General features: G+C 47.1%; 1 protein-coding gene across 11 annotated transcripts in view; it reads left to right on the top strand.

Annotated features, from left to right (window-relative positions):
* LOC101171448 (histone-lysine N-methyltransferase 2C) overlaps positions 1–19966 on the top strand; it is a 54090-nt gene extending 34124 nt beyond the window's left edge. For 6 of the 11 annotated variants that reach the window (XM_023950189.2, XM_023950184.2, XM_023950188.2 and 3 more), the window contains 36 exons: positions 1186–1496; positions 1573–1709; positions 1784–2212; positions 2289–2641; positions 2762–2858; positions 2935–3258; positions 3374–3488; positions 3560–3626; positions 3709–3772; positions 5310–5542; positions 5689–6078; positions 6291–6398; positions 7405–8256; positions 8441–8689; positions 8760–8930; positions 9273–9434; positions 12187–12322; positions 12493–12610; positions 12693–12868; positions 12943–13055; positions 13129–13266; positions 13345–13458; positions 13531–13626; positions 13711–13914; positions 13989–14116; positions 14188–14383; positions 14452–14661; positions 14736–15109; positions 15287–15399; positions 15567–15703; positions 15962–16089; positions 18150–18351; positions 18433–18549; positions 18722–18795; positions 18876–18984; positions 19066–19966. In XM_023950189.2, the coding sequence (XP_023805957.1) occupies positions 1186–1496; positions 1573–1709; positions 1784–2212; positions 2289–2641; positions 2762–2858; positions 2935–3258; positions 3374–3488; positions 3560–3626; positions 3709–3772; positions 5310–5542; positions 5689–6078; positions 6291–6398; positions 7405–8256; positions 8441–8689; positions 8760–8930; positions 9273–9434; positions 12187–12322; positions 12493–12610; positions 12693–12868; positions 12943–13055; positions 13129–13266; positions 13345–13458; positions 13531–13626; positions 13711–13914; positions 13989–14116; positions 14188–14383; positions 14452–14661; positions 14736–15109; positions 15287–15399; positions 15567–15703; positions 15962–16089; positions 18150–18351; positions 18433–18549; positions 18722–18795; positions 18876–18984; positions 19066–19158 (7038 nt within the window). In that variant the 3' untranslated portion in view covers positions 19159–19966. The remainder of the gene's footprint in view (positions 1–1185; positions 1497–1572; positions 1710–1783; positions 2213–2288; positions 2642–2761; positions 2859–2934; positions 3259–3373; positions 3489–3559; positions 3627–3708; positions 3773–5309; positions 5543–5688; positions 6079–6290; positions 6399–7404; positions 8257–8440; positions 8690–8759; positions 8931–9272; positions 9435–12186; positions 12323–12492; positions 12611–12692; positions 12869–12942; positions 13056–13128; positions 13267–13344; positions 13459–13530; positions 13627–13710; positions 13915–13988; positions 14117–14187; positions 14384–14451; positions 14662–14735; positions 15110–15286; positions 15400–15566; positions 15704–15961; positions 16090–18149; positions 18352–18432; positions 18550–18721; positions 18796–18875; positions 18985–19065) is intronic. The other 5 variants (XM_078938280.1, XM_023950186.2, XM_078938281.1 and 2 more) reach the window with 5 other exon arrangements.
* The last annotated feature ends 3287 nt before the right edge of the window (positions 19967–23253 follow it).

The following is a 23253-nucleotide window of genomic DNA, read 5'->3' as shown; positions in this document are numbered from 1 at the left end:
TACGATGGGCGCCCAGCTTTTAAATGGTGCAGCTCTTGTTGTCGTTGCAACAAACACATTCTCACTCCCAACTGGTCATGGATGTATTTTCGGGACTCCCTCCGCCTCACTTTTTGACGTTTTGGGTGTCCCCAACTTGCTGTTTTTGATGTGCTGCCTGTTCCCATTAAATCAGGGTTCCCCAACCTCCAGGCCGCAAGCCAGTACCGCACCGCAGACAAGAAAAAAAAGGCATACGCTGCTTTTTTTGGTTTGTTTTTTTATTCAGAAGGAAGTTTCATTTAGGAAAACCACCGGATTCTGTTCACCGCATCCGCCTGTCTTGTTGCGTCACGTGACATAAAACGCAAAGTTAGAAGCCCAAAGCAAAAGTTTAACAAAAGCCAAACAAATAGTCTTTGGAAAGTTTCTTTAGGGAGAAAAGAGCCAGTGAGGAAACTGAATAAGAGCCTGCGACTTCAAAGAAACGTAAAGCGGCTGTTTACAGACAAAACCAGGAGTCTTCCTTGACGTAAGAATTTCTGGAGACAGTTGTTTCCACGTACCTGGTCGCTCTGCATAATATGCGGCGACTGACTCTCTAAGGTCTCGGATAATAGCACAAGAATAAAGATGCAGACATATGCAGATTCATGTTTATATTATTTTTTAGAGAAAACCAGTATTACAACAGTTACATGATCTTATTTTGCTTTATTTATCCATCACACCTTTAAAGTTGGACGCAGCTGAAGTTAGCGTCCTGTTGTTAGCATCCACTTTGACAGTAAGGGAAAATTCAATCAATTAAAGTTTCTGATGTGAGGAAACTTGTAAAAGGGACACAGGAATGTTTCCTACTAAACAGCTGAATTAAGCTGGAATTTCCAGTTTTGAAATGCAATCCTGATAGAATGAAAAACTTCAAACGTTTGCTCATATGGACATTCTGTTTTGAAGAAGCTTTGAGGGCTCGTGGAGCCTCCTTTCATCTGGTTTTCTTGGTGATGCCTGCTATTGTCCTGGTAGTGTTCCTGTTCCTACCTAAAAATATATTACACTGAATATTTAGACATCATTTTTTTTCTTCCGGACCTTAACTTCAGGAAATGTTTTTCAAGTGGACCTCTTTAAATATTTGTTTAAAACTCCTGTCTGAGAAATGTTCTGATGTTCTTCTGTTGTCTCCCCACCCTCCATCACCAGCGTCAGCGGCTCCGGCAACTTCTCTTGTGGCAGCAGCAGCAGAAGAACGCCCTGCGACAGGAGAAAGCTCTGCAGGAACCCCCTGCTCCTCATAGTTGGAGTCAGGACAACTCCTCCAGCGCTCCTACAGCAGCCGGGTTTGGCCGTCCTCCACCCCCCTACCCTGGCACGGTGAGGCCATGTGGGCCTCCTACCCCCAGATTCCCCACACGTTTTCCAGTGGAGCAGCAGAGCGGGTTCACCTCAATGGAGGATACATTCCCAAGGCAGAGCATGCCCAGAGAGCTGGCTGTTAGACCACCAGATGTGAGGTAAGAAGAAGAGCAGAGCCTGTTCCAGACCTTGTGGGACCTTCAGTTTTTACAATTGTTCTTTGCTGTTGTCCAGATTTGGAGCTTTAACAGGTGTCCAGGAGTCTCTACTGCATCACCCCCAGGGTCAGGCAGAAGGGCATCCTGTCCAGATGAGGAGGCCCGCGGACTTCAGCAATATTCACCCAATGATGGGCACCAACATGATGCCAGGTCAGAACAGCGCCACCTACTAATAATCTGGAAAACACAGATTAGAAGTCCTGAACCTGGTTCTCTCCCTTTAGGTCTTCCCCAGCCTTTCATCCCTCGCCCCCACCCAGTCCAACAGCACAACATGCCCTACATAGAACTACGACACCGCGCTCCAGAGAGCCGCCTGAGGCTGCCCTTTCCCCTTTCTGCCACTCCAGACCTCAAGGGCCCACTCCTTAACCCTAGAGACCCCCACACTGCCATGGTCCGAGCTGGTCACGGTCCACTCCGGTTGGGGGACACCATGCTTGGCCAGCAAATGGTGATGAGCGGAGGAATAGAACAGCTGAGCCAGCAGCACATGGCTCACTCTGTGGCTCTTGGTCAGAGTGGAGAGACGACGATGCCTGGTCCTGATGGGATCGAGCACCTGGATGGGGAGGACTCTGCTGTAAAGGACTTGGAGGATGTGGAAGTGAAAGATCTGGTTGACCTGAACCTAAACCTGGACCCTGAAGATGGTACAAACAGCTTGGTTTAATATTTGGAGCTAGGTGAACATGAGGAAGAAGCTGATTGTGTTTCTGATCTTCACAGGTAAAGAGGACCTGGACCTTGGGCCAAATGACCTACACCTGGATGACTTCCTTCTGTCTGGGAAGTTTGACCTGATTGCGTATGCTATGGACATGGTTAATGAGGAGCTGGACCTTGGAGAGCCAGTGGAGGAGAAGGAGGGGCGAGAAAAGAGAGACGGCAGCGGCAGCTCCAAGAGAACTGAGAGCCACGCCCACTTGCCGGAGAAGGTGAAGCAGGAAGGGGAGGGGGCTATGAAGACAGAAAGTGGCAGCGTCCTCTCAGCAGCTCAGCTTCCTACAAAACATCTGCGGGGTCCTGCTCCCCCTGGAGGAGAAGGAGTAGAGACTGGACTTCCTGGGGTTGTCAATAAGGTATGGGGGGGGGGGGGGGGGGGGGGGGGGGGGGGGCGGCATATCCGATGCATTTCTCTTTGTGTTTGAATGTGTCAGCAGTTAGCTAGCTTCATACTCACGATGAACATCTCCACCCAGGACAAGCTGGAACACTCTGGTAGAGTTGCAGGTTCAGGCCTCCAGCCCCTAGATCCGCCTCCACCCACAGGCATGGCCAGGGCCCCCCTCCCTGCAGGTGAGCTCATTATACTGTTATCGATACATCAGAGGTCAAATTTTGCACCTAACTTTCCCTCTGGTTACGTCTTCAGGTCATCCACCTGTTTTTCAGCAGCAGAGACCCTTTACACCCTCCCCCCACCCGCATACTAATCTGGGTGGCACCTCTGGACCTGCCCACCCAGTGCCTGTTCAGCCTCACGTCTTACTGACTCCACAGAGCCAGCCAGCGTCCTCCACCCAGGCCCAAACGCAGTCACAGAACCAGAACAAAGCCAGGCCTCTGCTCCTGGAGGAGCAACCGCTTCTCCTGCAGGACCTGCTGGACCAGGAGCGCCAGGAGCAACAGCAGCAAAAGCAGATGCAGGCCCTGATCAGACAGAAGCCTGCCTCTGAGCCTGTGCTGCCCAACACGGGTAAGAACTGAGCAGGGTCTGACCTGGACCCCTCCTGAAGGTCTATTTCATAAAGCAAGGCGGAGATCAAATTCAGCACCAGTCCCAGAACCAGGCGTATGTTTTATTCTTGCAGCAGACTTTGACTCCATACCAGACCCCATCATGAAGGCTAAGATGCTGGCTCTGCAGGGCATCAACAAGGTGATGAGTCAGGGGAGCCTGGGCCTCAACCCTATGGTCATCAACAGGTACCACCATTCTCCAGGATGTTGTTCAGACTTTGCACTGAGAGCTAAACCTCTTTGTTCTCTAATGCCAGGTTCCAGCAGGCTCCAGTGGCCCCTGGCCCTGAGGGGCCTCTTCAACCTCCTCAGGTGGTGCCACAGGTAAGACAGCCCACCACACTCACTTGTGGCCTGTTATTGAAACCCATCTAATGTTTGGGGTGCTGACTCAACTTTTCGGCAGGATGGAAAGCTAAACCCTCAACTGGTGCGACGTAACCCCCCCAGTTCTGGCTCGGGCTTCGTCAGTGAGTACAATCCAAGCTGCCATGTTTTTGTGTGTCTGCAGGCGATAGCAAAGGGAAACTTTGTTCTTACATCACCTCCTGCACAGTGGGGAAAAAACGGTCAAATTGGGACTGCATTTTTCATTTAAGATTGTCCCAAGATTTCAGAATCTCATTGCAAATGTATCCATATTTTTTTCAACACAGCAACTTTCTCCAATCACTGCAAATTTGCTACACTTTGTTCCAGACGTTTTCATTCCATCCAACTGGATCAAGTATAGAGGCTCAAACATAAACGTCATCTGTCTAACCAGTCAAGCGTGTTGAACGTTCTTGCTTCCTGGTGACTGTGATCCTGACATGGGTCATAAAATCTCTCATCTACAAACAAGAATCGCAGCTAGACTTTGTCTCACAGTTTATAACTGCTATTCATGGGAGTGGAGCTAAAGTTTTATGAGGCACAAACCAAAGACGATGAATTTCTTAACTATGAAACAAACGGGACTGAAAGTTCTGCTTAAAATCTGCAGTCGTGTGAATTTGCCGGATTTGTGAAATTACTGTGTGTTAATTTACTGCATGCGTGGAATTTACAACGTGCGTGAGTTGACAGCGTGTGGGAATTTACCAGTCATTACAATATGTAAACAGAGTAGGGAACACCTTTTAACGTGCTCACACTGTTTTTTCAACGATCTTCATGTCATAAACACTCATCAGTACCGTCTTAGCTGTCTTGTTGCCAGTAACCGCCTTGCAGCATGTTTCTACTGCACCAAAGCAGCAGTAAAAAGTGTTGTACTTGACGTTGATAGATGTTCAAAATCGGTCAGCGATAAATTGAGTTTGAATCAGTAAACGTTCCCAACAAGGATTTCACAGCGCAGGACTTCCATAAAATCTGCCTTTAGGTGCATTGCTCTGCCCTTGTATTTCCTGGCCAGTGACTGAAGTGGTCTTTAGTCACATGGTTTTGTTTACAAACTTTGGTTTGAAACAGAAATGCTAGCTTGAAAGGCAAACAGACAAACACAAGGTTCAGGACTCAATCCAGACCAAATTAAGTTGACTCTGTCCAGACCAACTGACTTTTCCAATCTGAATACACTCTGAATCTGAATCATGACTGTGCTGAATGATCAATTCAATTTTAGACCTCCAATACATCTGAAAAAATGCAAATGAAGACCAAATATAAGTAATGACAAAATAAATGAAAGAGAATTGGGGCTAAGTGACAAAAAACTAAACGGAAATAATGGATTTTTCCTTAAGATAAAAAGCAAAAACCTTTTAAGTTACTTTTTATGTAAACTTTTTAAAAAACTACTAAAACCTCAGTGTGTCAACTTTTTTTCTTTAGTTAAAATAATCATTTCTTAACATAAATATAATGTCTTGTGTTATTATTTAAGGAAGAGCTTTAAAGTTGCACAAACGTCAGCTCAGCAATTACTAATGACCACAGCTTTGCAGTTTTCAAAATAAGCTTGTTTGATGTTTTAGAAACCAAACTGGAGCAGCTCTGAACTTTTGCCGTATTTCCTTTCAGACGAGTCTCAGCGCCGTAAATATGAGGAGTGGCTCGGGGAGACCCAGCAGCTCCTGCAGATGCAACAGCGCCTCCTGGAGGACCAGATCTCCACCCACCGCAAAGCCAAGAAGGCTCTGTCTGCAAAGCAGAGGACCGCTAAAAAGGCAGGACGAGCCTTTGCTGAAGAGGACGCAGCACAGCTGCGCTACATCAGCGAGCAGCAAGGGGTGGTGCAGAAGCAGCTGGAGCAGGTAGGAGCCTTTCTCCATCCCACAGACTGCTTTCTTATTCACTGACCACTGCTGCTGTCCCCATTCCTGAACCTGTAGTTCCAGGTCTGGATTTATTTTGAAACGTTGTCTTTTTTATATTTTTAACAAAGTTTTTCTGTGTCCAGATCCGGAAGCAGCAGAAGGACCACACAGAACTGATTGAAGACTACAAGAACAAGCAGCAGAGACCGCTGCCGCTCCCTGAAACCCCTCAGAAAACACTCCCCCAGCCTTTAGCACCAATACCACCTCACCAAGGAGGCCCCACACAGTCCCGCCTTCCCAATGCCTCGCCCGGATGGAATCCAGGGGCGGGGCCTCCGAGACCAGTGGGACAGAGGATGCCGCTTCATCTGCCCCCTCAGATGACACCAAGGCTGCCTAATAACCCACAGACAGCCTCAACCATGGTCCCTCCTCTTACACCTCCCACAGCAGCTTTCACTGCAGGGCCTCGAGGTCCTGCTGGAGGGCTCGGTGGAACCTCTGGGGATGGAACTGCACCCACACCTCAGGTAGGTCTAAGCTGTAGATGCAAGGGTGATGGTGTGTGGACTTCTTCATCATTTTTGAGCATTAACCAGAAACTAACACCTGATTGACCAGCATGTTTTAATGAGACATCAAAACATGCTCAACATCTGTCTGCTGAGTGAATGCAGCACTCTGTTCTGTACAAGGGGACTTGAACTGTTCTTTAAGCTGACTTTATACTTTCCACCACCAGGTAAAGTTTGACGACAACAACCCTTTCAGCGAGGGTTTCCAGGAGCGAGAAAGGAGGGAGCGCCTGAGAGAGCAGCAGGAGCGACAGAGGGTCCAGCTGATGCAGGAGGTACAACTCCAGAGCAGCAGAACCTCTTGGTTTTAGTTCTCCCAACAGCACCACCTCTTAGATACGTTCACAACAAACGAGATTTGCACAGCAGGGGTGTCCAGTTTCAATGTTAGATCATTGTACAGTCATGACCACAGGTCCCTCGGCGTGATTTGAGCATCAGGCGCATCGTGTCAGTCCGTCAGGTGCTCAGCTTTGGCCCATGACGTGTTGATATAATGTAATTAGAGTCCAAAACCAACATGGAGGAGAATCTAATCATTTTCTTCCCAACTTTATATTTTTCTTATTTGTATCAAGACAATAATAAAAAGCTCCACTAATTTTATTTTTATTTGTTTTTTCCTCCTCTGACTAATACGGGTCAGCAAGTCATCAAACTGGGTCACAGAGACACAGGAATAGCACTAAAAGCGGCCGTCATTCAGACGCAGCTTCTGCAATAGATGGTGAACATCACCGTACTGGAGAGAGCGAATTTCAAGCAGCGCTTGGTGTGAACGCAACGTTTTTCTTGAGGGCAGCAGATTCAGGGTATTTGCCGGATGGAAACATTTGTGGGAATGCAAAGGTTAAGGAGGAGCTGTAACAGGACGAAAGAACGTCTTCTTAGCTGTGAAATGTTTACAACTGGCAGCTCAGCAGAGATCAGTGTGTTCGGACAGCAGTGAGTGTTCAGCTTTCGTCTGAACTCTTTAATCCTCTGATCTCGTTCCCAGCAAACATCTGTACTCAGTTTTTGCAGAGTTCTAAAGAATGTTAAATGTAAAACTACACATTAAAGCGTCAGACAGGAGAGCGTCACGATGCTTGATGCATATGTGTTTGTTAAAGGGTAAAATGTTAGACCGTGCTCATTCAGTCATAAGCTTGTTCCAACATAGAGAAGTTTCATTTGTTTCTCTTTGACTTCTGGCATTCACATATAAAACCAGAAAGTTAAAGTGGAGGTTCTTATCCCTGTGAACCCGGTCTTACCTGACACTGAACTTGTGTATCTCAGGTGGAGCGGCACCGGGCTTTGCAGAAGAAGCTGGAGCAGCAGGACTTGGAGCCTTCTGGATCTGTGGCTAAAGGAGTATCCTCCACCCCTGGTGGGGACGGTCTAACCCACCTCACCTTCCTCAGCTCTGAGCCTGGACTGGACCTGCTGCAGTCCTCGTCTTCATCGTCCAGAACAACACTGCAGCATCAGGGGCAGGCAGGTCGACCGTTTCCCCCGCAGACGGGCCTCCAGCAGGGCTTCACAGGGGAGCGCCTTCATCCTGGACCTCACCCGGCTGCAGACCTGATTTCTGGACAGACCTCAGAGGGAGGCAGGGATGTGGCTTCATCCCTCCAGAACAGACAGAGGCTGACGGCCCTCCCTGGAGCCACAGCCCAGAGCCAGCGCCTCACTGCAGCCACACCAATGACCCCCTCTCAACCCCAGTGCCACCACTTTGAACATGACTCGTCCTCTTCCTCCCCCTTGAACCCCCCACCTTCATCCTTCCCATGTGCTGCTGGAAGCCCCGCCTCCCTGCTGCAGATGTACTCTGACATCACCACTGAAGACAAACCAACGAAAAGGAGCAGGAAGAAGGAGGGAGAAGATACAGCAGGAGGGGCCAAAACACCTTTGTCACCACACTCTGACATCACTGCCCCACCCACACCTGCTGTCTCCGACACCTCTTCCTCCACGCCCACTCACCAGGCGGAGACTCAGTTCCCTCAAGGCTTCCCTGGTCTGGCTCCATCCTATGAGCTGGAGCGGCAGCTCTCAGCGAGCAGCGTGGCCCAGAAGAGAGCTCCTGTTACTGGCATGGATATGCAGAGAGGCGGCCTGTCTGCTGCTCTCCTGGAGGTCAAGGTGTGCACTTTCATAACAGCACTTTTCGTTACCTACTTTGTGGTACTAGGTAGTACTGTGTGGTACTTTTTAGTCCAGTCCAACAATATGTGTAAAAGTACGGCTCACAAGAACACAACAGCCCTTAAAAAGCAATAGGGTTAGTGCTGTACCTGTCCTGGGTTCTGAAGTGACTCTGATCCAGCAGGAGGAGTGCATGGAGATGAGGACGTGTGGAGGAGGAGTGGTGAAGATGGAGGAAGGCGGCGGAGATGGATTCTCTTCCTCTCTTCAGGGAGGAGACCGTGGAAAGGAGCTGCTCAGACACCTGCTCAAGGAGAAGGCATCGCCTGCCAGCACACCTTCACCTACCAGACATGCTCCACCCCCTGCCTGCCGCCAGCTGTCCAATGACAGCCTGCGCTCTGAAGAGGAGGAGGGACCAGGCTCCTTGGTAAGGACCCAGTTGAGTGAAAGTAAAGAACCCGAAGTATTTTTGGGGCTGAGGCAGTGACTTCTTGCAGGTGCTGAGGGACAGTTCTGGTGCAGAGCTTCTGAAGAAGAACCAGCGCTGCAGGAGACCAGCCCGACCCGACAAAGACAGAGCCCCCACCAAGAACAAGAGAAGAAAGAAAGAAGAGGAGGAGAAAAGTCTGCACTCGTCTTCTGACCCTCTTGTGACACACCTCAGACAGGTGAACCCACATCTTTTCAGTTTTTCAGCCACTCGCTCATTTGACCAAGCTTTCCATAAATCTGAAAACTCATCCATTAAAGTGAAAATTATTTTAATATCGTTTAAAAATCCTTTGCTTTTGCTTTTGGAATATTTTGGAATTTTCATTTTCACCAGGCAAAAACTGGAAAAAAGCACAAACTAGACCTAAAGAAAAGCATACGTTTGCAGAGGGGGCTGTAGCTGTAGCCTTGATCATTCGGTTATTTTTGTTTGGTATAAATGGGTGTGTAGAAAAAATACACACATGCAGTGTCCATTTGTATGTTAGGGTCGTAATCAATCTTGTTTTCTCTTCCAGCTGTCGATGCTGCCCCTTATGGAGCCAGTCCTGAGGGTGGATCTGAGTCTGTTCCCCCCATATGGCAGCTCCTCGCTGGGCAAAGACTCCAGGCTGACCGGCTCCTTTGGAAACGCCTGCCTGGACGGAGTCACTGACTTTTACTCCCAGCTCATATACAAGGTACTGATGCTGCAAGGGGATGACGGGGCGGAGCTCTGAGGATTTCAGCAGAAAAACACGGGAAATCTGACAATGCACACAGACCGTGTCGCATGTTTTTTTTGAGTATTCCCTTTATAAATACCCACCTACTGTCAGTTGCGCGTCAACACAGGTGTGCTTTTCCTGACATAAATTGCCTGCATGTATCAGCAGCTTTGGTCAGCATATCAGGAAACATCAACAAGCAAAAAGCTGATTTTTGTGTGTAGTTGAGTTGCTTCCTCAGATGCAGAATCCTGCAGCAGGAAAAACAAGGGGCAATTTCTACTCCAAGGTTGTGTCTGAGTTCCTTCTCTGATCTCAGTGTGCGCTATATAGCTCACTAAAAAGTCCTCTATAAAGTGCACTATATAGTGCATTCGCCATTTTGTGCAGCTGTCCGAATCTACAATTCCAAAAGACTTTCCCAGAAGTCTGTGAAAAACCAGTGTGCATCGATGCTCACTAGATTGGCGAGTAGACCACAATGCAATGTGTTTGAATGATTTTCAAGTGAAAAAGCTATTTTTAATTTTTTAAAATACATCATCAAAAGTTTCCGCAACAGAACACTGTGACTTCATAAAGGATCTTCGTAAAATGTTCACAGTTATTAGTTTTTTACTTTAGTGACGTCCTTTTCTGTTTATAAAAGTAGTGAGCATGCTTTTAAAATCCAGGGTACTAGATAATCCCGCACCATATGTTTTTTTACGTAGTAGTTATGGATTAGGGAGGGAATTGGGGCATAGCCCTAATCTATCTGCAGCGTGTTTTAAGTCGTTCACAGATGATCCTCAGAGAGCATCTTCTGTCACAGCTTCATCAGATGTAGAGCTCTGAGGCTGTTAGATCATTGATTCCAATATAATTGTAAAGGATTGCAGCCTTAACTCTTCAACTGTTTATCCAATTAATGTAATTCCAGTGGATTCTGAAGCGAATAAAAGCAGCCTATCATATCAGCCCATGGTGGGGGGGTTCAGGGCCATTACTGATTATTAGTAGTCATGAAGGCTGATAACTGATATTTGGAGCTGACGTTTAAATGAATTTAGATTAATACAAACAACAACGATTAACTTTATTTTAAAAAATAGTTTATAAAAAAGCAAGCAAATATATCTCCTAAAAGTGCAATAACAGGCTCAGCAGCATCTTTAATAACTGTAAAAAAAAAATTTAATGAATAGTTGTCTGAAATGTTTCATAATAAATAAACTTCAGCATAAATTAAATAAAATAAAAAAAATAAAAAAGCAAAGATGTTCTGCAACGAAAGGACTTCTTCTGGGCTGGTAAATTGCACAGACCTCGCTGAAGATGCGCTCACTGAGGACGGATGAAGGTGGGTGCTTTGTGTCTTGTGGTGGCGCTGAGCTGGGGAGGGAGGGGCCATAGTTACACCTGAGAGCAGATGAGGCGGCCCTCATTGCTGGTAACATGACATGCAGAGTCACTTCACAATACTAGCAATGAGGGCCATTGTCACATCAATGCACCCTCCAGAACTTCTCCACTGGAGAACATTTGTCTCTCTGCCGTGTTTGAGGACTCTGCAAACAGTTTCAGCTTCTCATTGGCTCTGCCTCTAACGTGTGCATGCTTTGCATAACCAGTCGTATGGCGCCAAATGCTGGAGACAATGAGGTGCGGTTACATCTGAGCCAAAACAAAACAAAACTTCAGCACTGCCCCGTCGGATTAAAAAAAAGGCTGATATACATCAAAATGTACCATTGTCCGGGTGAATACTCTATTCTGATTGGTTGCTGGGTGTGGATTAAAAAGGGATAATGGACAATTATGATGTACACCTAAAAAAGAAGTTCCGGTCACATACCCCAGATGTTCTATATCACTGCGCTGGCTTCATCATCTGGACAAACGAGCGTAATGGGGGAACTTTCTCTCTGATCTGATGCTTTATTAAACCCATTGTGATGATCAGCCGATCACCTGTCATGTCAGCTCAGTCATTACTATGACAACACGACGCATCACGTACCAATTGGCCCGCTTTTTGTGAAAAAGGTATTTCAACCAAAAAACAAGGATTAAGTACTAAAAATGTATTTAATATTTATTCCTTTTGTGACTATATTATGAAAGGGATAATTAAGAGACTTTGTGAAAGCAACAATTCTCTGCGTCGCAACAGACAGTTCAGGGTTCCGCGTCCTTTTATTTATTTCTGATAATGGACACTTCGTTTGTCATTATGCCTTACTAAACAAGTATTGGCGGTGATAATCGCGTGGCCGATAATCGGTCGACTCCTAGTGCAAAGCTGATCTGAACATGGCGTTTTTCTCTGCATCTAAAGTAGCTAATTCATGCTGATGGCAAGAGGGTCGAAGGGTTACAGTAGGTCAAAGAGCCTTTGTTGTTTAGGTGTCGCCGGGGACATCTCCGGTGTTAAAGAGTTAAACTATCAACTCTCTGTGGATTTCTACAGCAGGATGAAAATCTGCTCTAAAGACGTGGACTTTTCCTCTACAGATGTTCTTTACAAATACTAATTATTGTGTTAAGTTTTAGAGTTCCACATTCAGACATTTTTTTGTGTGTAGATGTTTGTAGACACAAAGCCCCCAGTCTTCTGTGCAGATCTTCTCATGGCTGCTTGTTAAGCCGTTTTATGGTTAAAGTTTGGTTCAGTTCTGCACTGATGCTGAGGTTAATCTAAAAACTCACTTTTCTCCCTGTTTTCTCTCTGACCCCTCCTCAGCAGAATAACTTGAGTAATCCCCCCACGCCTCCAGCCTCTCTGCCCCCCACCCCTCCACCCGTGGTCAGACAGAAAATGGTGAACGGTTTTGCCAGCACAGACGAGCTATCCAGGAAAGACGTGAGCGAGCAAGAAGGTGAGGAGAACTTTTACCCAGAGCTTTGTCTGAAAGGCTTGTGTGACGTTCAGGTCCTATTAAGCAGTTATCCATTTGAGCTCATAAGTATGCACAGAGCCCTCAAATTCTAGGGACTGGAGGTATTCAAAGGCACAGCAGCTCATCACAAATTCTTCTGCTGGCTGCAGTTAAAGGACCTCTGAAGCAGAAAGGGGACGGGCTTCAGGCTATAAACCCCCCCTCCAAGACTGTAGATGTCCCAGCCTCCCTCCCGACCCCGCCGCATAACAACCAGGAGGAGCTCCGGTACGCTTTGCTCTATTCCAGCAAGTCTCCAGCTGGTCCACTAGTGTCTCTCAAGTCCTCGTCTTTTGCGTTTTATCTTCAGGGTCCAGGACTCCTCTGAACGCAACAGTCCGGAGGGTTTTGTGCCATCGTCATCTCCGGAGAGTGTGGTGGACATGGAGGTGAGCAGGTATCCTGACCTGTCTTTCATCAAGCTGGAGCCTCCCTCACCCTGTCCGTCACCTACCTTACCCATCACGCCGTGTGCTGGGGGCAAAGGTCAGTGAGCCTCCATAAAGAAAGCTGCTTCTTTGTTCTTGCCCCTTACTCACTATGTGTGTGCTTGTGTCCAGGCTCCGCAGTGAAGCAGGAGGTTAAAACGGAACCAAACCATCAAACTCCACTTCCCTGCTCTAACACAGACCTTGTCGCCATAGCGATAACTCTCAACCCTGTTGCAGCTCAGGTAAGGTGTTGTCTCTCAGTCTCCTGAGTGACTGGAGCTCCTCCCTGCTAATCACCTCATTGCCTTTATGCAGAACGTTCAGGGTGTGATGGCGGCGGTGGCGGAACTACTGCGGGTCCCCGTGCCCGCCAACTTTCAGCTGAGCCGGGCTGCCGGCCCCGAGCAGAGCTCTCTGGCCTTACTAGCCAGAGTGCGTGTGCCGCTCCCACAGGTGAGACCGGTTACTATGGTGATGTAGGGATGCAACGATGTATGGGGTCTGACCTGGGGTTGTGCAATGTTTGTACAGGCGGCTGTGGGCTGCAGAGCACAGAGACCTGCAGCAGGAAGTCGACCTCAGTGTTGCATTCACTGCAAGGCGGTGCTGGGAAACAGACTTCATGTGGTCCAGGAGTTCAAGCAGGTCTGACTGCAAAGGAGAGTAACCCTCCACCCTCCATTTGTTAAGCAAGAGGTGACTGTGTGTTTGTTACAGGACGGCCTGTCCAAGCCTGGATCCAGTTTGATGTTCTGCAGTCCAAACTGTTCTGCCTTATACTCCAACCTGCAGTCTCGTCCCACAGGCAGCAAGGTGACGCTCTGCAGAAGTTCATGGGTGACACCGGAAAGGAACACAGAAGTACATCCCCCATAATGCATTTCTGTATGTTTCCAGCCTGAGGTGCCCGAGCTGCTGTCTGGGACTGATCACAACCCTTCCAGTAGAGCACAGCACCAGTACACCAACAACATGTCATCGATCGCTGTCCACTCCCTTCCCCACAGCTTTTCTTTTCCCCCCTCCTCCTCCCCTCCTCCTTCTTTCCCTCCTGCGTCTGCCATCACTATGGAAACGCAGCCTCGCACAGATAGCCTCAAGGTGGGTGGGATCATTGGAATGAATCTTGAAAGTTGGACCTTGTTTGGTCGTCTATTCAACGGTGTGATTGACAGGTGAAGGTGAAGTTGAAGCCCCACCCTCGGGCGCTTCCACCTGGTGAGGACTCGCCGACATGTCGACATGGAAAAAAGATGAAAACTTGCCGGTGGAGGCGCTGGAGCGTTAGCATCACCTTCAGCAGGTATGTGTTGGAATGTTGCTATCATGAAGGCGTGAGGAGTGCGGCTCAGCAGGGGGCCTTTCTGTGTGCAGGGGTCCTTGTGCTCCCAATGAGGAGGTTGCCATGCCGACAGAGGAGGAAGTGGATGTGCTGCTGCAGAAACTGGGCACATGTCTGCGCCCTGATTCTTTACCCAAAGACCAGCGGCGCTGCTGCTTCTGTCACCAGCAGGGGGATGGACAGACAGACGGCCCAGCCAGACTCCTCAACCTGGACCTGGACCTGTGGGTGAGTATACCAAATCCGGGCAGGCTTCGGTTCGATCTGCAGCCTTGTCTGACACTGCTGTGTTTCAGGCGCACTTGAATTGCGCTCTGTGGTCCAGCGAGGTGTACGAGACTCAAGCCGGCGCCCTCATCAACGTGGAGCTGGCCCTCAGGCGCGGCCTGACACTACGCTGCGCTTTCTGCCACCAAACTGGGGCCACCAGCGGCTGCAACCGCCTCCGCTGCACCAATACCTACCACTTCACCTGTGCCCTGCAGGCCCACTGCACCTTCTTTAAGGTGACATTCACGTGTTCTCTTGAGTTCCACTCACCTACCTGACAGTTGCAATCATCACACCTTACCTCCCTCAGGACAAGACCATGCTGTGCCCACTTCACAAGCCCAGGATGGTTCCTCTCGGTGGAGACAGGTCATCCAGCTGCTCCCCCTCCTCCACACCAGGGGTCATCTCTGACCCCATGGTGCTCTCTGACCCTTACGACTCGGAGCTGCGCTGCTTCTCCGTGTTTCGCCGTGTGTTTGTGCAGCGGGATGAGGCACGGCAGATCGCCGCTATTGTACAGCGTGGCGAGCGCCAGCACACCTTTCGCGTCGGCAGCCTGCTGTTCCGCACTGTCGGCAGGCTCCTCCCACATCAAATAAGCACCTTCCACAATGAGACCGCCATCTTCCCTGTGGGTTACCATGCCAACCGCCTCTACTGGAGCATGCGCCACAGCAACAGGTAAGTCTTTCTGAGCAAACCAGCATGGACCACATGCCTGTTGTCTGGTACCAGCAGGAGCCCCTTTATTTTGAAGGGTAATAATACAGAACAGAGCCTCTCTTTAGCCAAACGGATCAGTGCAGTTTGAAAAGGTTCTGTTTGAATCAGCTGATGATCTGATCCGTGTGTCTGCAGACGCTGCAAGTACATGTGTCACATTGAGGAGGTCGGGGGTCAGCCGCTCTTCAAAGTCAAGGTGGTGGAGAAGGGCTACGAAGACCTGGTTCTGACTGGACCTTCACCAAAAGGTGAACATCACCACATAGGACCTGCAGAGATGCTCCTCTCACTTCTGCTCATTGATATTTAAGGCGGGAGGGTTAAAAGTTCCTGCAAAAGCTAACAGAGATGTTTCTTTCTTTTCTGAATGTCCCTCCTGTTTGCTTTGGATCCTCTCCTGACTGTGTCTGTGCAGCTGTGTGGGACCAGATTCTGGAACCTGTGGCTCAGATGAGGAGCTCCAGTGGGACCCTGAAGCTGTTCCCAGCATACCTGAAGGGAGAGGATCTGTTTGGTCTGACCACGTCTGCAGTGAGCAGGATCATTGAGTCTGTACGTGGTCACGCTTCTCAAACACTCTCAACAGCCCCTCAGCTGGTTCTTGTGTGTGGTTCGAGTTTGTCCTGAAGATTCAGAACGACAGGAACATCCCTCCTTTGCTTCCTGCAGATAAGGCTCAGTATTTACACTGAGCTCTGACCAGATCTCTTCTTCTTTTTCATGATTTCTGTAGATATCTATATGCTATATGCAGTGATGTCATGTTAACTCGGTTTTCCCTGATGTTTGACCCTGTGCTCTATCCCGCAGCTCCCCGGCGTGGAGGCCTGCGAGCGCTACACCTTCCGGTACGGCAGGAACCCGTTAATGGAGTGGCCTCTGGCCTTCAATCCATCAGGCTCGGCTCGTTCTGAGCCCAAGCCTTGTCAGGCCAAAAGGTATGACCTCACTTTCTGTTTATTGTAGCTGCTGTCATAACTCATTGCTCAAGAGCGGCTGTGTTATTCCCCAGAAGAGCACGGAGGCAACTGCTGCATGGAGCCGGTTCCAGCAGTAGTTGTGGCCTAAAGTCCAGCTCCGTTTCTTTGTCCTTTCACCACTTAAGCTCCACCTCCCGGCTCTACATGATTTCTCAACAGGGACCAACTCTGCTCGCAGAGCTAAACCACTTCCTGTTGGTTTGGTCAACTGTCGGGGGAGGGGTTACCTATCAACAGATGAGCATCAAATGTCTGAAACTCATTCTGAAAACCTCCAGAGAAACTCATTTCTCAGACAAGGGGGGTCAGCAGAGGAGCTCCAGAGTTCCAAAGTGTTTAATATCCAATCAGGCAATCTGGTCAAGGTTTTAGAACACTTCTGTAGTCCAAAAAGGATTATGTTTAAGTCTGCTTGTGTCTCAAAGAGGCAGGCAAACCCCTGAAAGTCATTCCTGCAGATGTTCCAACTCTTGATTACTTAAACATTGAATCATGAAACAGGAACTGAATGTGGATTCTAAAGCTTGATGAGCGTCAGCTGAACAGCTGCTGTAGTTTGTCTTTTTCTAAAAAACATCACTTTGGTAGAAAGACGGACCATCAGAACACTGGAAGATCTTTCAGACGGCGAACCTTAAGAACAATGAAGGTTTCAGTGAGAACTTTTCTTTCAGCATCAAAGGTGGTCAGGAACTGGAGAACCTCTGACAGGAAGAGGTCAGAGTCAAAACTCAATCAGAAATCTCCCCCTACATTTAGCCCTCCGAACGGAGAGTTATGGAAAAATAGTGGTTCTGTCCGAATTTCGGATCTTTGAGCTACATAGTGCTGTCGTCATTTTGTAGTGCTGTCCAAAATCGAGTGCCCTAGAAATTTCCCAGAAGTCTCTGCGAATCATGTGTGCATCGATGCTCACTAGATCGGCGAATTTTATTTTATTTTCAGAAGACAATGGATTCATAAATATTTGTCACAAAACGCTCATATCAATTAGATTTTGACTTTGTGAAATTAATGTGGTCATATTTGGCATTTAAAAAATAAAAATAAGGGGGGGGAAATGGTGTCCGAATTGCTTTTAAAATCCAGGGCACTACATATTGCAGCACGAGATAGTTTTTTTAGTAGTTAGGGCTTAAGGGTGGGAACTCGGACACGGCAAATGTCTTTGCATTCGGACGTTACTCCCGCTCTATGATGTCATCAAAAGTCGCCGGTCAGCTACGTTAGCGCAGAGCTGCTAGCGCTCAGAAATACATAACATCAGTTTTATAACTTTAAAAAGGTCTTGCTAAAACAAAAAGTCAGTAATAACGTTTACATGGAAACTTCTTTGCGTCAGAAAAGAGAAGTGCTTTTCCTCTGCGGCACAGCGGACCACCCTTGAAGTATTTGGGACAACTTTACCCCCCAAATACCCCTACAATTGGAGGGGTAGGGAGTAGGGGAAGAATTTGAATTTAGCCCTGGTTTCTGAGAGTCAAATCACAGAAGAACAGCTTTAAGAACTGTTTAGTCAAAGAAAGACAGCTTCAGGTTGAACTGTGGAGTGAAGACTTGGAGCTACAAGTCTCTGAGGTTCAAGTCTGCAGGAAGGTTTTGCCACAACCTCAACCAGACAAGGTTTACTGGAACTGGAAACACTGAAGACTGAAAGATCCATAAACCAAAACTTTGCATTTTTGGTTCATCGGGTAGAATTATCAACAGCTAAGCACGGAGGAGGAAGTGTGATGGTATGTTGTTCTCCATCGTTGTTCAGCTGGAGAAGCCTTCAGAACAAACATTTCCACAGCTTTCTGCATCAGGACAAATAATGACAAATGTTTCAGTTTATTGTAGAAAGAACTCTGCACTCAGTGAAAGAGTATTTTTGATGGACTGGATACCATTTAGAGTGCTTCTAGAGAAAACTACATTTTCTTCCATAAATTCTTCTCATGACTTCCATTTGTCCCATCCTTTGATTAAAAACTGGAAACAGTGGAAGGGAGACTGACGTCTGCTTCTCTCTTCAGGCCCTACTTGCTGACCAGCGTTGCTCCCAGGTGTCAGGGCTCTGTGGGCGCCATTGTGGGCGCCGTCCCTGGAGTCATCTCTCTTTCGCCAGGGGAGTCGGTGGCTGCCGCCCATCAAGGCCGCCACTCCAAGGCAGCTCAGTACCGGCGCATGAAGGCCGAGTGGAAGAGCAACGTGTACCTGGCCCGCTCTCGCATCCAGGTGAGACGTCGACGGCTGCTCAGAGGAAAGGCGGGAACCGCCCCCTGCAGGACAGAAACTTAACACTACATGTGTGTTCAGGGTCTAGGGCTGTACGCCGCCAGAGACATCGAGAAATGCACAATGGTCATCGAGTACATCGGCGCCATCATCAGGAGTGAGGTGGCAAACCGTAAAGAGAGACTTTATGAGTCTCAGGTACAACACACACACACAGATGGGTGTTTGTTTCCACAAACATCAGAACCTGGTCCTCATTTGGGTTCCACTACAGAATCTGTGCAGTTCCCTGTCCTTCCAAAACCTCGGCTGCTCCAGCAGCTCTGATCCCCTCCCCCCTTTGTCTAACTCCAGTTCTGCTTCTGTGTAGAACCGAGGCGTCTACATGTTCCGGATCGACAATGACTACGTAATCGACGCCACCATCACTGGTGGACCCGCCAGGTAAACGCCGCTCCCGCTGGGCTGCTGCTGTCCCGTTGATTGGTTTTAAAACAGGGGGCGGGGCATTGTGTGATTGACAGGTACATCAACCACTCGTGCGCTCCCAACTGCATCACAGAGGTGGTGAATGTGGAGAAGGAGAACAAGATCATCATCAGCTCCTGCAGGCGCATCCAGAGAGGAGAGGAGGTGTGGAGGAGGCGCCTGTCAATCAATACCATCAACCAATCGATGATGGCGATGATAACCTTCTCTGTTGATCCTCCACAGCTTTCCTACGACTACAAGTTTGATCTGGAGGACGACCAGCACAAGATCCCATGTCACTGTGGAGCAGTGAACTGCCGCAAGTGGATGAACTGAACACACACAATCACACACACAATCGCACACACAGGCAGCTCTCTCAGCTCTCTCCTTGGTGGGCGGAGCTTTTCTCTGATTATCAATCAATAATAATACTATAGCTGGTCTGTTTGATCAGAGATGTTAATAATATTAATCATGGTGGGTTCAGTGACAGATGAGGGATGGATTATATGTATTGTGGGTGGGGCATGGACAAAAGGGGCGGTGCTCAAGAAGAGGCTGGTCCTCTGTGTAAATGGTGTAAATGTGAGTCTGAACTCTGAAACAGAATGTCGTCCTTTAACTTGCACTAAAACAAAACGACAAACACAAACATACTTGATTCCACAAGTCGCTCCTCCTCCTCTTCCTCCTCCTCTTCCGTGCGTTTAATTTCCTGTAAAATAAGAGATTTTGTCTTTTGTATTTATTACTGAATGAAGCTATTTTCTAATCCTGAGGTGTGTTTAAGGCCCAGAGTGGCAGCATGTAAATATCTGTACTATAAAGTTTAGACTTCACTCTGCTAAAAGCCACGCCTTCATCCTCACCTCAACCCAGGTTGCGCTGTGATTGGACAGTTGTGACCACGCCCCTCATCTGCCTTTGATGGTTTTTTTCTGTGTTGGGGCTGCAGGCGGCGCAGAGGCCTCCTGCCATGTACATACGAGGGTTTAACGTGTACAGACACAATATGAAGCCTTGTTTTTGTTTTTTAATTAATGGATGTAAACAAAGTGATGTTTTTCTTTTGTTTTGGGGAAATATGGTGAATCTGATTTAGAATCATTTACAGAAAATAAAATATTTTACATCTGAACAAGCTGTGTGTTTGAATATTTGAGAGGGTTCAGCTACTGTGGTGCAACAGCCATGAATCAGAAGTCAGTCAGTCCTCCAAAAAAAAAGACCTTTATTTCCTAGGTAGAGCGGTCGACCTCTGGGGCAAAAGGGTTAAGTCAGGTTCGCAGGTTTGGTTCCTGCCTTTGACATGTGTCAAAGTCTCTTTGGGCAAGACACTGAACCCTCATTACTCCTGGTGGTTATCGATTGGTGTCCTAGTATTCACAGCAAAGGTGTGTGACTGTGACTGTAAAGCGCTTTGGACTTTAAGTCAATTTAGTCCTATATTGGTAAACGCCATTTACCATTCTGTCCTTTTTCTCCAGTCCAGAAATGAGGCAGCAGCGATGGTGGAAACTCCTGCTAACTGGGATTCAGTCTATTTTCTGCTGAGGTAGAAACTGGACTTGCTTTGGTTTTTATCTATAAACAAGTCCTGTTTCTTTATTTATAAAGCACTTTTACAAACAGCAGAGGCTGACCAAAGTGCTTAACAACAATGAAAGATAAACCAAAACAGCAATCTAAAATAAACAACATAATGCAAAAGTACAGAAATCAATAAAATCACCAACTCACACTGAGCTAAAAGCCAGAGAGAAAAGGTGAGTTTTCAACTTGGATTTAAAATCATTCAGTGAACGGGCCTGCAGAGGCAGCTCATTCCACAGGCTGGGGCCAGGAGCGGCAAATGCCCCATCCCCTCTGAGTTTCCGCCGTGTCCTTGGCACATCCAGGAGCAGCTGAGCTAAGCGAGCGGGAAGGTGAATGCAGCTGTAGCGGCTCAGAGACGTAGGGCGGAGCCAGACCATTAACTCTTGTGCTATCCTATGGGATCAGGATGACCATAGACGTGTTCTCCCTACCATGACAAAGGTGGAAAGGATTTCATGTAATCCATGGACACCAGTGAAGATCACAAATCATTGAAGAAAAAAGTTCAGCGCACTGTCTAGTGGGTCTAGATGACCCCACTCCCAATGTTAAAGTGCATGGATAGCACAAGGGTTAAAAGATTTAAAAACAAATAAAAGAATTTTAAAATGAACAGGCAGCCATTGTAGAGAAGCCAGAACTGATGTAATAAGCTCTCTCTCCAGGTTCCAAACATGCAGCAGCTCTCTGCACCAGCTGGGAAAGATCCATCAGTTTTTGTCCTGGATTCACCTTCATGAAGAAATATTTTTAAACGGGGCAGAAATTTGCGATCAATTTTCCATCTGATGAACAGAACACACATTTATTTGAAATGACATCCTCCATTTAAACTACTCAACTGTAAAGTCCCTCTCCCATCATCTTTTGTAAAACGGCTCCCAGTGGTCTTAATTATGAAGATGCTGATTTGTGCTTAAAATAAAATCCTGTCCCTTTTCTGCAGAGCAGAAACTATGTCAGTAGAAATTCACCTGAGTTGTGGGCGGGACTGTTTGTAGTGGTAAGCCCGCCCTCTTTTTCTGTCATCCATCTGTTTACCTGCCTAATCTTAGTTTATAGTCCCTCACACCCCCAACCTAGCATTAGCAGTGCAACAAAAATAATGAGCAATATTGGAGCTATCCAGCCGTACAGTTTAGATCCAGATTCCAGCTCAGACGAGGAAAACAAAGACGTTCATGGATCTATTTGTCTGACAGTGGATGCATCAGAATGGAGCGGAGCAGGGACCTGGTGGCAACTGTAGCAGCTACTTCACACCTACAAACTGTTTCTAATGTCATTTTTTGTCTTCTCCTGCTTCACAATGATTTCAACAAGAAATATACAGAAATGACATTTTAATTGTCAATTTTTAAAAAAATATGCCCTTCATCAAAAAAAATAGCCACAAGAATGCGTTAAAACAACATTTTCATCAGAGCGGGCATTTAACCCTTGTGCTATCTTAGATGACCCCACCCTTACTTTGACGTGTTCTCCCTACCATGACAAAGGTGGATAAAGGTGGAAAGATTTCATGGAATCCATAGACGCCAGTGAAGATCACAAATCATTGAAGAAAAACGGTTCAGAGCACTGTCTAGTGGGTCTAGATGACCCAACTACAAGCACAAGGATTAAGCCTTATAATGAAGGCAACACATATATATTAGCCTACTGTCAAAGTGAGTAAGTTGCTACAAATTCATAATGAGCATTAACCAATGAGTTATATCTCATAATTATATGAGTTATAACTCATTGGCATTAACGATTAAATGTTTTTTTGCCCTGCAGTGCATTCTGCGGAGAACGACGCGTCACGTTTAACTTCATTACAATATCAATGAATTATGTTTCATTGCTTTGATAAAATTAAAAAAATGTAATAAAGAAATCCGATTTTTGATGTCATTTTTATTTTGAGGATTTGAACAAAAAAACAACAAAACGGAACGTGTGTGACGTGCCCCTCTCTGGGAACTAAACAGAGTGCAATAAAACGCAGCCTGCGTTTACAAAAAAAGAAAACAGGTTAGTTCAGGTCTTTGCTTTTCAGAAATGTTTTCACGTGTTCGAAACAGACACCAAAGTGACGCAAAACGTCACCCCTGGACAGCCATCGGACTTTGTTGTGTAGCAGGAGATCAGAATATGCGCTTTCAACTTCATCAAGCAATGCACGGAACTGACGGTGGTTCGATTTCCATCAGCCACCTGCCTAGTTGTCCGATGCCCTGCTGGTAGAAACGTGTGTCGCAGGCTATGACGCAAATCTTCGTTGACAGAAATGTTGAAATTTAATATTGTAGTGGCGGTCATGCGCATTTTAGGTCTGTTAGCAGCAGGGGATTGTGGGATGCGATCTCTGCGTTTCTGTTTGCCAACTTTTCTTTTCATATGGCAGTTTTGTTGTTCCACCTTAGTTTATTCTTCCTGTTATGTTGTTTCTTTATGTTGTACCATGAGTGTGGGAGGGCGAGAGGTTGATGAGGCCTGTGCAATGTTCAATGTGGTGTGTGTTCATAATAAATGGGCTTCTTTTGCCGGGAAGAAGACAGCACCCTCAGCTTCTCTTTCTGCCTCCTCCTCTCCGAGACTGTTCGGAGTTGGATAGTTCTCCAGCGCAGCCAGTTGATTGACAGCTCAATTTGTTGACAGCTAGGCTCCTGCATTTCCTGCTGCAAGTGACGTATCTGCTGGGCGTTACAATAATTATTCTACACATTCTTACAGCATTGGTAAATGGTAAAAATGTTTGTGTTCTGTTTTTCCTCCTACAGAAACCATATTAAAACAAAAAATATATGTCTCTCCCCCATCTTTTTACATTTTCAAACATTTTTG

Source organism: Oryzias latipes, chromosome 20 (assembly GCF_053564925.1).
Source record: "Oryzias latipes strain Hd-rR chromosome 20, Olatipes_Hd-rR_3.1".
NCBI classification, from domain to species: Eukaryota; Metazoa; Chordata; class Actinopteri; order Beloniformes; family Adrianichthyidae; genus Oryzias; species Oryzias latipes.
This window is presented reverse-complemented; position numbering and strand designations above follow the sequence as displayed.